Source organism: Orycteropus afer, unplaced genomic scaffold (genome assembly GCF_000298275.1).
Source record: "Orycteropus afer afer isolate SDZICR_OR568_19922 unplaced genomic scaffold, OryAfe1.0 scaffold00130, whole genome shotgun sequence".
Lineage (NCBI taxonomy): Eukaryota > Metazoa > Chordata > Mammalia > Tubulidentata > Orycteropodidae > Orycteropus > Orycteropus afer.
Genome location: NW_006921717.1, coordinates 4,370,577 through 4,384,216, shown reverse-complemented (window position 1 = coordinate 4,384,216; position 13,640 = coordinate 4,370,577). Strand labels below are relative to the sequence as shown.

Here is a 13,640-nt window from a genome sequence, read left to right as displayed (position 1 = left end):
GCATGCTTTGGATTAGACAGACAGGGTCTTGGGCTCTTCAGCTGCAAACGGGGAGAAGCCAGGCCTCACCGGGTCCCCAGGGCCCAGGCAGACCTGCCGTTGTCTCTGGCAGTTGCGGCGAGTAGGCTCCGACTCGTGGTTCAACAGAACAAAACTCTGCCCCGGGCCCCAGTCCTTTCACCGTGGTTGGTTTGCTCAAGTCGGCTGTCATGGCCGCGGCGTACGGAGGGTCTCGATTCTCCGGCTCTGTAACCTGTTGCGATCCGTAAGGCCAGGCCTCTCTTGCTGGTCTCTCCTAGTCCGGAAGCATTGCTGAAACTGGTCCACCACAGGACATAGCTTCTTGGCAAACCCTCACAGGAGGTGACCACGAGCGGCACAGGGTGGGTAGGTGAGGGGTCAGCCTCAGATACTGGCCGTCACACCAGACCTGGCCCTCTTGGGCTCTACGTCTGGGTCCTAGCCCTGGTACCAGGTACTGGCCTGGTCCTCAGAACCCAGGCACTATTTCCGCCCTGCCTTTGCCAGTCTGCCTGGAGCAGTCTACACCCTCATGGCTAGGCCGCTTCCATTTGTCACCCTTCCCTCTGCTGGTCCAAACAGCCCCACCCCGCTTAATTGTGTTTTCCTGGCCGACGTTATCTGCTGTCCGCCTTGAGTACCAGCTTCTCCGTCTTTACGCCACCCTGGAGGTGAGCGGGGCGCTGGGCTGGCTGTGGAGCCTAGGAAACCCTTGTTTACTCAACCTGCCCAGTGCCAGGAGCCCCGGGGGTGCCCACGCTCCATCCCGGCTCAGGTGGGGCCTAGGTCCGAGATGACGTGAAGGCTGCCGGAGGCACAGCCTGGCCCTGGGAGGGATGTAGGGAGGTGGCAAACCACCTCCTCTCTGCCTAGTCCTGTCACCAAAGCCCCCCTAATCCTGTTCCCCCATCCCTAAGTAAACTATTGTTCCTCCATTCCCACCAGGCCCAAGGAAGGGGGACCATCAGCCCCCGGGACCCCTTCTCCCACCCTCTTAACAAGCCTCACCCTCCTACTAAGAGGAGGCAGCACCTGTCACCTGCTGGGTCTGACTGGGCATCAATGCCCCCTAACCTGGCAGGTACCTTGGCCCCCCAACAGGCCCTGTGGGAGGAAGACGCAGGACTCTTGGTCCTGGAAAAACAACACCTAAGTACCAGCAGCCAGCTCTATACAAACTCTTTAATGCAGTAACAGCAGCTTCAGCTTTCCCGTCCCACCGGGGGTGTGGACAAGCCGGTGTACCTTACAGTGACCCCGGGAAGATGCGTCACCGCGCTCATCTACCACTGTGGAATGATGGGCTGTGACCACCCGGAGGGCCCGAGGTCATCCCGAGGACTTGATGCAGCAGAGGCCTGAGGGGGTGGTGGTGGTGGGGGGTGGGATTCCCTGAAACCCACCGGTGGGGTGACAGGTGGGAGGTTGCTTCACCTGCCACAGGCCCCGGCAGCCGACCACTGGCCGACAAGGCGCCCCCAGCCACAGGGCTGTGCTGACAGCATGCTGCGTGGAGGGCCCGGACTGACCACTCCCTGGCTCCGGTTTCCTGCTGCTCAGCCTTGTGGTGCTCTAAGGACATCTAAGTCACGTGCTGTCCCACTTTGCCCCACAGGCAAGGGAGGCAGGAGGGCTTCCAGCAGGGAAGGGGTAGCAAGAGGCGCTGGGTTTGCTGTCACCAGGCCCAGGCCGCCCCTCCCCAGACCGCAGCAGCCCTGCCCACCCGCCCTGCCCTCTCACCAGCACGCAGCCTCCCCCCTCCCCAAGAAAACCCACTCGCAGCACTGTAGAGTTCCAGTCGGGTGAAGTGGGAAGGCTGGGGGGCTACGCTGCAGACAGGAGGTGGGGGAGCTGTCCCTCCTCAGTCAGGGAGCCCCAGCTCTGGGGTCCCAGGCAGGGGGCGCTCGAAGGGCCCCACGTTGAGCGGCCCTGAGGTGGGGCTGCCTGAGGCTGGAGTGTGGGGCAGGGGACAAGTCACAGCTTTCGGACAAGTGGTTGGGCCCCTGCTGGAAAATGCCATCAAGTATGAAAGGTGTCACTTAAGAGAACACAAACTAGCTTATGGATTTTTCTGGAAGACGTCTCCCAGCCCACCAATACAGGGAGCTGGGCCTTGCTTCTGTGATGGGAGGGGCGGGGAGAGGGCTCCTGGCGCATCCAACTACTGGGATGTGTGTGTGTGTGTGTGTGGGGGGGTGCGGGGGGACAGGGCCTGTGATGGGCCCGGCCAGGGACAAAGGCACAAGTAGCCCCAGCACAGGGCAGGGAGGGAGCCACGGGGAAGGGAGCCACTGCTCCGAGGAAGCGACACTCAGAAAGCAGCTGAGACGACTGCAGGACAGCCTCCTGCGCTCACAGGCCGGGGGCTGGGCCAGGCGGGCACCCCCCCCCGCGGTCAGCTGCTGCCCGTGCCGCGCAGCTGGGGCCCGAGGGAAGGGGGGCGAGAACAGAGGTGCGTGTGGGGGGCTGCCAGAGAGAGGAGGCAAGAAGAACTCCGCCTCGAACGTTATATATTAAAAATATCCGTAGTCCTTGTGCACACAATTCCATCATTCACATGGGAGTATCACCCGGATCCCCCCGCTGGCCCAGGAAGAGCTCCGAGACAAAGACGGTGGTTTTCCTTTTCAAGCCGAGGAGCCATGGCTCAGTCTTTATGGACCTTGAGAACTGGTGACACCCCCCGGCCTCTGCCTGGGCACCGAGACGCTGGGAGGTCGGGAGGTGGGGAGGCGCGGGGGTGGGGCAGGGCCGGTCACTCGTGCCTCCGTTTGGAGGGGGGGATGAGGTGCGGGGGCAGGTCGGCGGGCAACTCGTGACCCTCCAGCTTGACCTTGATGAGGTGGTTGGCCAAGGCGAACTCCTCGTCGTCCAGCAGCCCGTCCCTGTCCACGTCGGCCAGCTTCCAGATCTTGCCCAGCACCGTGTTGGGCAGCTTAGACTTGACCATCTCCTTCTTGGCGTTGGCCCCCGTGATCTTGCCGTTGACAGGCGACAGCGTGTAGAAGATCTCGTCGTAGGTGGGCTTGTCCTTGCCCACCACCCACTCGACGTCATCGATGCCCTCGCCGGCGCCCTCGCCGTAGCCATGCCCGAAGGGCCCGTTCATGGTGCCCTCGAAGGCGCCGCCCTTCACCGCCTGGGAGGGCATCTGGGACTCCTCCTGTCGCACCATCACCATGAGCCGGGCAATGTCGTTGGCCAGCATATCATCCACTGTGTCCAGCAGCTTGGGTTTCAGGGCCTGGAACTTGCTGAAGTCCTGGGTCTGGAGGAGTTCCTGGGAAGAAGGGAAGCAAGGGGAAAGGCTGAGTGGAGGAGCCTCCTGAGTGGAGGGGCCCCTGGACTGGGCCAAGGCCAGGGCCACTGGACCCTGCGGCTACAGGACACACTGGTCCAGGAAAGGGCCCCTTGTGGGCTCCATCACAAGCCGCCTGGGCACTCGGCCTCGCTGGACTCTGGTGTCCTAAGCAGTAAAATAGGTAACAGCAGGCCTCCCGGCAGGGCGGTGACACACCAACCGATGACTTCCTACCACTCAGGGCCAATCACCCGTTCCTCTGTGCTGTGTCACTCCGGGTCCACCTCTGGACTTGGGGGGGGTGCTGCCAAGGTGACGAACCCCGTGGCTTCAGCTGTCGGAGGCCCAGCCCACAGAGCCTCCCCGGGCAGCTGTACCTGCATCTTGCGGAGGCTCGGGAAGTCGCCGGGGGAGATCTGGTGCTCCCGCTCGATCTTCTGGTAGATCTCCCCCAGGTTGCTCACGAGCTCCTTCTTCTTGCTCTCCTTTCCGAAGACATTGGGCATCTCCTTCTTGAGGGAGCTGATGATGTAGGCATGGACCTGGAAGAGGCAGGGGAGAAGGTCAGCCTGCCCACGGCCCTGTCACGGGTGCTGCCCTCTGCTGAGGGACAAGTGAATGGTGAAGGGGGTTCCAGCTCTGGGTTGCTGCCTCCACTGTGGGGCCCCATGGCCAACAGGGGCAGACACACAGTGCTGGCCGCGGGGCGACCTCTCACTGCCACGGGACTGGAGGGGAAAACGCATGTGAAGCAGAAGCAGAAGGCTTCCATCAACAGTTCACGGTGAGTTTAGAAACAGTGAGGCCAAGTCTGTCGACAAAGCCAGGACTGTTCAACGAGCATCATCAGGCACTTCACGGAGATGTAGAATCCAAACCCACTGCCGTGGAGTCGATTCTGACCCACAGCACCCCTAGAGGACAGAGTGGAACTGCTCACAGGGTCTCCAAGGCTGTCAATCTTCACAGAAGCAAAGCCCAAACCACACCCACTGCCCTGGAGTCCATCCTGACCCACAGCGCCCCTAGAGGACAGAGTGGCACTGCCCCATAGGGTCTCCAAGGCTGTCAATCTTCAGGGAAGCAGACTGCCCCATCTTTCTTCCACCAGTGGCTGGTGGGTTCAAGCTGCCGACCTTTCAGTTAGCAGCTGAGCACTTGACCGCTGCACCACCAGGGCTCCAGGCACTTCACACACTCTCCAGTTAATCTTCACTGTGACCCTACAGGGTCGAATTTTTATTATTTCCCTTGTACCAATCCAAAGATTAAGGCTCGGAGAGGGTGACTTATCCAAGGTCCTTGGCTTGTGAGTAGAAGAGCTGGGGGCTATGAGGCCCCTGCCAACGCCCAAAGCCCATGCCCTTTCTGCGCGTCCCCTCCCCTAGCTCCCCTCCCCCAGGCAGCAGAGATGTGGGGTACATTCCCTGCAAAGGCCAGCAGAGCCCCGCCCATCCGTGTGACGCGCTCCGTGTGGGTAGAACGCTTCCGCGTAGTTTATAATTCCCCAGCGGAGCGAGGTACACCCCACCTCATCATCGGGACATCTGTCAGCTGCTTCTAGTTTGATCTGAGCTCCAATACCTTGGTTAGGCACTGGTCATCAGAGGCGACACCCCCCGCCCCCCACGGTGGCCGTCACTGCTGGACTTTCTCCAGTCTCTCTGCCGGCCGGGCAGAGCCACCAGGGGCTCTGGGGGTCTTGCTCCACTTCTCCCGCCTGCCATCTCCCCCCACCCCCCGGGCCCCTCAGCTCAGCCGTGGCGGCCATGCTGGCAGATCTCGGACTTCCCGGGGACCCAGTGGCAGGAGGGTCACAGAGAGTGGCAGCCAGCACTATACCTGCTGGGCCAGTGAGCCTGGCAGAGCCACTCGCTCTGGAAAGAGGAAGAGTTTGGAAGAACAGGCGTGGGAGCAAACCGGAGACCCCGGGGTTTCCCAGGCCCAGTGACTCAGCGGCCGCAGGGGCAGGGGCCGTAGTGGCCCGAGGCTCTGCTGCCTGTCCAGGAAGGCAGGCTGGGACAGAGCAGAGGGCCTCGCCCTTAGCTGGCAGGGAACGGGGCCCTGCCCTGCCGCCCAGGCGGGGCCTCGTCGCAGGTTCTTCTCAGGACCTTGCCCTGCACCTAGGTCTCCAGGTTCTCATTCAGCGGAGGCCTAAGAATCTGCCTTCCTCCGAAGCTTCACTGCTGCTGGCCTGTGGACCACGTCTGGGCAGAGCCAGCACGGTGGTCAAGGCTGAAGGGTCCCCTCTCATTATAGGCCAGAAATGCCACTCTCCAGGCCCCAAGACAGCAAGGGAAACCTGGGCCGAGAACTGGTCCGGGTCATGGACCCCGGGCTCGGCATGCCTGCAGCCCCCTGGCTCTTCTGAGGACAGAGGGCCAGCCCTCACCGAGACCATGGGACCCACATTATGTTTTTCTGCCCATCTGCACCCCAAAGGTGGGGGCGTGCACTTCAGGGAAACCCCTCTACTCTCTGTGGTGATTTCTCCAGAGAAACAGTGGAGCACGGGGACCCTGGGGCAGCCCTCACTGAGGGGCCTGGCCTTGGATGACAGGACCATCCGCCAGCTGAGACTGTGTCCTGGGAAGGGCCAGGGCTGTGGCCAAAGCCCATCTTGCTCATGTGTCTGCAAGAACAGCTCGATACCCTGTGAATATGCAAGTGTTTGTACTTGGAGGTTCCCTGGCTGCTGAGACGGTCAAACTCTCCTGCCCACAGGGTCCAACATCAGCCACACTCTGGGACGACCCCTCTCCGAGGCAGCTCTCCTAAAGGGGCACATTTTGTCCCTTGGGTCTGAAGGCTCCAGTGCAGTGACCATCTGCTCCTAGCTCCAGGCACCCTGCGTCTCCTTCGAGCCCTTGGCTGGGCACCGACACAGGCGCCCCACAACTCCGAAGGCACCATGCAGTGCAGGCCTGTGCTTCCACAGAGGGCAGGACACGCCCCCTGCTCTGACCCAGGCTCCGCCTCCACGTTCCGGGCCGCACCTCGCCCCACCTCTGCACAGCTCACGCCTACCCTGGTTTAACCATCTGCCCCCACAGGAGAGCGCTGGGCCCAGGATCCGCCCACTGCGGCCCTCCCCGCCCCTGGCTGCTGCAGCACCCTGTACGTTCGCCCAGACAGAACACGGCTGACTTCATGGTTCAGTAACCGTCCTGTTTTCTCCATTAGGGCTGACGGAGCCAGGAGAGTGGGGGCAGTGTGTGTCATTCCTCACCGTGTCCCCATGTCCAGCCTGGGTGGGTGTGCCCAGGGCTCAATCAGCCCGGGCAGGCAGAGCCAGGAGGCTCAGGGCCCAGCCCACGCCCAGCCCAGGGCCTACCTTGGCTAGCCGCGCCCGCTTGATCAGGTCGTTGAGTTTGCGCAGGGCTGCGTTGCGCGGCAAGGACTGGATGTCCTTGAACAGGTCCTGCTCCTCGGCCTCGAAGAGCTTGCGGTTGTCGGGGATGAGCAGCGGGTGGGACCAGAAGGAGCCGATGTACACCCGGACCACCTCGGGCGTGTTGATGATCTTCCCCAGGGACCACATGAGCGCCCCGTAGACCCGCATCAGCTGCTGGGTCTCTATCTGGTCGGCCTTGTTCAGCACCACGCGGATCTTGTCCTCGTGGTTCTTCAGGGCCTTGATGACTTCCGAGAACTCGTCGGAGATGTCCAGCTTGTGGGCGTCAAAGAGCAGGATGATGCGGTCCACGCGCTCAGCGAACCACTCCAGGACCGCCGCAAAGTCGTACCCTGGGAGGCAGCGGGGGAGAGACGGGTGAGTTCAGGGTACATGTGCCAGGCTGCCCTGACGGCTGCTTTTAACTCGGCCGGCATTTCTTAGCCTGAGATCCTTTTTTGAACTTCTGGAAGATACCAAGCTGGACAGCATGGCACCCACAGGACAGGATCGCCGAGTCTCCCCTAGCTCTATAAGCACCGTGGTAGCCTCATCCATGTAGCCCAGGGTGTGAGTTAAAAACAAAAACCAACTCATTGCCATCGAAGCAATTCCGACTCAAAACGACCCCCGTTGGATTTCTGAGGAGCTAAATCTTTACAGAAGTAGATTGCACAGTCTTCCTTCTGCAGAGCGGCTGGTGGGTTTGAACCTCCAACCTTCTGGTTAGCTACCAAATGACTTAGGCACTGTGCCACCAGAGCTCCTTGGGGCCCGAGTAAGTGCCTACCTAAACCAAGGGAAGCCCCAACGCCCACGCTCTGAAGTGGAGGCGAGTGAAGAAGGGACCCTAGTAGCACTGCCCAGCACAGCACCCACCACTGTGCGCCCGGCTCAGCAGGGATCCCACAGCAGCCTACAAGCTGCCGTCACTAACTCCTCTGTGCCGTGGGCCAGGCTCCCTGCTCTACATGAACCTCATTGACTCTCTGCAACAGGGGGCAGCAAACTCCAGCCTGGGGGCCGAGGGTGGCCCGCCACCTGTTCTCAGGCACAGCGTTCTCTCAGCACACAGCCACCTGTGTGTACTGTCTGTGACTGCTCTTCCTCTGTAGGCACAGAGCTGAGTTGTGGTGACAGACACAAAACATTTATTATCTGACCCTATGGGGAAAGTTTGCTGACCCGTGTGCTCTACGATAAGCCTTAGGGGCTACAAACCACTTCCCTCTCTAGGTCTTCTTACTTCTCTAAAACGGGCTGGCTGTCAACTCTGGTCTACGCTGTTTCCCACTGATCCACTGAGGTCATCTGCTGAACCTTACCTTCTGGGCAGAGCCTGCAAATTAGAATCTAATGACAGAACTCTCTGGTTTTAGCTGAATTCATGGGGCAACCTTAAGAATGTACTTCCCAGCCGCCCTTGCAGCAGAAACCAACAGAAAAGGTGTATGAGGCCTTTGTCCTCCTCTGCCGTCCTGAGGACTGACTGGTGGTGCAGTGGTTAAGGCGTTTGGGGGGGGGGGGCTAACCAAAAAGACTGTCGGTTTGAACCCACCAAGCTAGTCTTTGGGAGAAAGATGAGGCAGTGTGCATCTGAAAAGACGTGCAGCCTTGGAAACTCTACAGGGCAGCTCCAGTCTGTCCTGCAGGGTTGCTAGGAGTCAGAACTGACTCAATGGCAGTGGGTTTGGGAGGTCTGATGGCAGGATCCACTTTGTGTTCAGAGATGAAAGCTCCTTGCTGAGGGCTTTTCCTGTAAGTTATCTGATATCTGACTTTAGTCATTGTATTTTCAGGGCTCACCAACAGCAGCTTAATTTGCACCCTACTTTACTGTGTCTCTCCAAGCTCCCAAGAACAAGCCAGGGCAGTCATTTTTGCAGACAGCAGTCTGGGACTCTGCCCAGCCACTGACCCAACCAACCCTTCCCCCTTACAGCCTGCTCCTCATATCCCGAGAGGTGCTTGCCACTGCTGACCAAGTCGAGGAATAAGACGTGCACTCTCCAGACCGTGGGAATAAAGAAAAGGACATGCATAGAGGAAAAGCAGAACCCTAAGTGACCCATACTGACATGTGGACGGAAGCCCTGCCATCCCCGTAAGGGGCCTGTGGAGTTAGTCCCAGTCGCCAAGGGAGGATCACAGCCAGCCAGGCCCTGTCATAGTGGTGTGCTGCTATCCCCATCCTGCCAAGCCCTCTGGCCGAATTCAACAGCCCAGGTGCCTGACAGCCAAGTCCGCCCTGGGCCAGATCCCAGGCCCCTCACCAGATCTTTCAGTAAACAGTTAACATGTGAAGTGTCTAAGGAGTGCTGTTTGGGTGGACAGACGCTCCAGCTGCCAGGCTCAGTGGCACCTCAGGGCTATCTGGGCGCCTGCAGCCACGAGTCCCTGCCTCCGCCTGCACCTGGGGTGCTCAGAAAGCACGTCTTTATACTAAGATGGCCCGAGGTTCGAATCTTGGCTCCACGCACTCACCGTGTGACCTGAAGTTCCTGCCTCAGCTTCTAAGCTACGATTTATCTGTGAAATTCACGTCTTTCGTTAAGATGACAGGAAAATGAGAGGACGTGGCCGCGGGTTCCCAGCACAGGGCTGGGATGGTGCCCATAGTCACAGGCCCAGGCCAGATGGGAGGAGCCACAAGGCCTGATGGGAAACTCCCTGTTCAGGGCGCCAGGGCCATCGGCTGTGACTCATCACTGGTCAGGAACTGAGAGCTCCGAGGCCAAGGAGAGCACTCACCGTTGTTTCAAGACACGGAAACTCCCGGAAAATCCCAAAGCTGCTGCTTAAGCTGACTCGCCGTGGGCAGCTTTTTTACAGCACCGATTTGTGACCACTTTCCTGCCCCCAAAACCAAACCCGCTGCCCTCGAGCCGACCCTAATTCAAGGTCAGAGTAGAACTGTGCTCCATAGGGTATTCCAGGCTGTGGCCAATCCCCCGTGGGTGGATTCGAACCCCCCACCTTCCGGTTACTAGCTGAGCGCTTAACTGTTTGTGCCACCCAAGGCTCGTTGCAGCACCCCTGGAACAGGACAGTCTGATCAGAGGCTGCCTTCTGAGTGGCGGGAACGTCTCACAGGGTGAAGGCGAGGCAGCTGGGGGCTGGAGTCTGAACTTCACTGTGGACACAGAAGCCCAGCCATCCTGCCAGGGCCTCTGCAGGGCCTGGGACAGCAGAGCTCAGGAAGTGTGGGACGGCTCCGGGCACGGGCCAGGCTACTCCTGGGGCCGGTGCCAGCAACTATGACAGGCTGCCGGCTCCAAAGTACAAGGCCACCAAAGACACCTGGATGCAGTGCCGCCGGCTCCCACACTGCGGGGCGGGATCCCACAGAGTCAAACTGTCAGTGTAGAACCGGAAGGAGGTGGGCCCAGGAGCAGCCGAACCCAGGGAAGTGGGGTTAGGGAGGGGGCTGCCCCCAGTGCCCTCAGAGCCCGTGCCTGGGCGGAGCTGTGCCAGGCCCCGGCAGGCACCCTGGGCGGGTGGGTGAGTCTCCGGGGCCTGCCTGAGGCCCAGCTGCAGCCTTTTATGGCCGGCTCTGGGAAAGCGTGACTCAAGGACTGATCACTGAGGGGAGGTTCCTCACTCAGCAGAAAGGAGGCCCAGCATCGCGCCGCCGTCAGACTGCCTCCAGCTGGAATGACTATAAATGCACACAGCTGGGCCACAGTGAGGCCAAAGCTAACTTATTCGGAGCCGGGATGTCCTGATGGGCTCGGGCTCAGCAGATGTTAGCTTTGGCCTGGGAACTAGGACGCTGCATGGGGAGATTACATCACCCTCCCAAATTCCACCCAACGGGCTTCACTCCCCGCTACGGTGAGGGCAGGGAGCTCTGGTGGCATGGTGGATAAAACATCTGGGGGCTAACCAGAAGGTGAGCGGTTCAGACTGACCAGCCGCTCCGTGGCAGTACGATGGGAGGATCCACATTCATAAAGATTTACAGCCTCAGAAACCTGGTGGGGTCACTATGAGTTGGAATCGACTTGGTGGCTGTTTGGTTTGAGTGTGGTGAGGGCAGGGGGAAGGCAATGGGGACAGAGAAAGGGGGAGGAAGAACAAGTACCCCACAAGCAGGGCACCAACTCTATGGCTGCGAGCAGAGCCCGGGCCCCTCCTCCCCCAGGTTACTGGCAAACAGCTCAAGTTGACATCAATAGGGCTAAGTCCTTTCTTTTTTTGGTTTGGTGAGTGAAGTTTCCATTATTTTTGTTTTGTAAATTATAGAAAACGCTCACTTTTGGTGTGATGGAAACAGGGTGACAGGTCTAGTATATCCACACGTCACAAAAAGGATGACAACACGTGGTCTGTGCTGTGTTGTTGTGGGTGGTGCCCCTGTGGGCTGCACAATGCTAGGCCCCCTGCTGCCTGAGTCCACTAGGAAGGTGTGCCTCACTCAGCCTGAAAGAGCCACCAAAGTTGGAGACACAGGGGTAGTGAAAATGTCAAGTCCACACAACTGAGCAGAGCAGCAAGCCGGCCAGACACTTGGCCTGGAGCTCAGCGGCAGGTGACCAGGACAGAAAGCGGCGGGTGACAAGAACAGCCGGCCAGTGCCCTCGCCCAGCCACGAGCAGAGCCCGTCAGTTCCTGCCCCACCAGTGTGCCTTCAGGCTTTGGGACACCCTAGAGAGCTGAGTCAGGACAGAGTAAGTGTAGCCAACTGAATTAGCCATCAGACACCACTTAGTGTGACAGCCACCGTGCAGAAGTGGGAAGCCGTGGGGGGCTCAGAGAGAACTGTGCACGCCCACTGAGGTCACACACCATGCTCTGTGAGGTCAAGCCTGGGGCATGACAGAGCTCATACCTGCTATTCCCACCTGCCAAGGGGTGGGGAGCTGGGAAGACAAGGCTGGTCCAGGGGGCAAAGCTCTCTGGCTAGGTAAAAGCCAGCGCCACCTCTGAGAAGGGAACGTGAGCGGCCAGGACAAGCTCTGGAATGTCCTGGGCCGGGGGAACAGGGAGAGAGGAAATGGTTCCTCCAGGCAACCCGGCCGAGTCAGCTGTGGCCTGCCCCAGGGAAGTATTTACACAGGCTTTTTGGATGGGAGGCTGGAGCCTACCTCTGGTCTTGGCTCTATTCCCACACGCCTCCTCCAGGCCCCTCCGCGCTCAGCGGCGCCTAGCTCTCTGCAGGTGCTGGCTGGCGGCCTGCCGTTCTGCCTTCCTGACCGGGGTCAAACCGTCCTGTCCACTCCCAGCACAGAGGTGGACAAGGAGCTGTTTGGATGGGTCCTCACCCTACCCCACAGCACTCTCCAAAACACAGGTAGTTCCAGCAGCTGGGGGAAAAGCTGCCTCATACATTCCACAAGTTTCTAGAACACAGAACAATAGAGGATTTGTCTGCAATCGACTTTTGCTTCCTGTCATTCAAACTGCGTGGGCCTTGGTATTTCTTTCCACCTCTCCCATCACGTGTTTCCAACTCACAGTGGGCTCAGGAGAAAGGCGAGCAAAAGAACAAAATAGAGACTGAGGAACTAAGCAGCATCCAATCCACACTGTGAGGCCTTGCTCCTGAGCTTTTGTGATCCATGGGACATATAATGCCCACTTAAATTTTCTGCTTCTGGGGTTTAGTGGGAAGCATCTATCCCACTTCCAGTGCATGCTGCCATCTGGTGGAGACCTGTATAACTGTGTGAATCTGAAGAAAGAGGTTATAGCCCACTAATACTAATACTAGACATATGTGACTCGGGACATATGTATCTCACTAGCTGTATTAAAGGAGCTCTGGTAGCATAGTGCCTAAGGCACTTGACTGCTAACCAGAAGGCTGGCGCTTCAAACCCACCAGCCACTCCTCGGAAGGAAGGTTGGGCAATCTACTTCCGTAGTGATACTGCCTCGGCAACCCAAGGAGGGGTCGCTATGACTTGGGGCCGACTCGATGGCACACAACAACAAGCTGTATTAAAATCCAGTTACCTCAAAAACAATTTTTTTCCCATTTCACTCAAACTGCCTTCCGTTACTAAAAACACATGGTTTCAACCAAAAATTCAAAGCAGAAAATAACTTGGTCCTGAAAAGGTTAAAAGCCAACAATCCTGTGAACCAACCATCTGCCGTTTACCTACCCGTCTTGGATCCATCAGCCTCAGCAGCCAGCAGCTGCAGGAGTCAGGGGAAGCCTCCAGCTTGCTCCTGGTGCCTGGACAGCAAAGCTGACCCCACGGAGGGGCCACCACCAAGCCCCTAGAGCCGGCACTCTGAATTCCAACTCTACCCTCCTAACCTCTGAGAGAATAACTCTGTTGGTTAAAACGGTCCACTTGTGGTATTTCTGTTGTTTCTGTTACAGCAGCACCAGAGAACTAAGACAAGGAATCCTCCAGGAAAGTACAGAACAAGGCCCCCCACACCTAGGCAGTTACCCAGGAAAATGAAAACACATCCACATACAACTGCGGGTTTCAATGTTTATGGCAGCCTTACTCACGACTGCCCCAAAGTGAAGACAACCCAAATGTCCTCCCACAGGTCAGCGACAAACGGAACGAGTGCCTGACACTCACAAAGGCATGGGTGAACCTCAAAAGCATCCTATGTTAAGAGAAAGCAGACAGACTCTAAAGGCTTCTTCACACGGCATGACACCATTCATGTGACAGTTGGGAAAAGGCACAACTTCAGGGACCAATGTCAGATCAGTGGCTGCCTAGGACCGGGAATGACGACACAGGGACCCCGGGAACTTTTTATGGGGATGATGGAAATGCTCTACATCTTGTTTGTGGTGGTGGGTATACGACTGTCTGCACTCATCGAAACTCATAAAGCCACATGCCAAGCACGGCTGACCCTCACTGTGTGTAGCCCACCATCCACAGTGGCGTGGAGTCGATTCCGGCTCTGACCCTCACTGTGTGTCTGCAGCCCGCCACCCACAGT

General features: G+C 58.7%; 1 protein-coding gene across 1 annotated transcript in view; it reads right to left on the bottom strand.

The window, feature by feature from the left end:
* Positions 1-2,776: 2,776 nt before the first annotated feature.
* The window catches only part of EHD1 (EH domain containing 1), a 23,598-nt gene continuing 12,734 nt past the window's right edge, over positions 2,777-13,640 (bottom strand). The window contains exons 4-6 of the mRNA XM_007944797.2: positions 6,657-7,069; positions 3,700-3,864; positions 2,777-3,301 (exon numbers count right to left, since the gene is read on the bottom strand). Of these exons, the coding sequence (XP_007942988.1) occupies positions 2,777-3,301; positions 3,700-3,864; positions 6,657-7,069 (1,103 nt within the window). The remainder of the gene's footprint in view (positions 3,302-3,699; positions 3,865-6,656; positions 7,070-13,640) is intronic.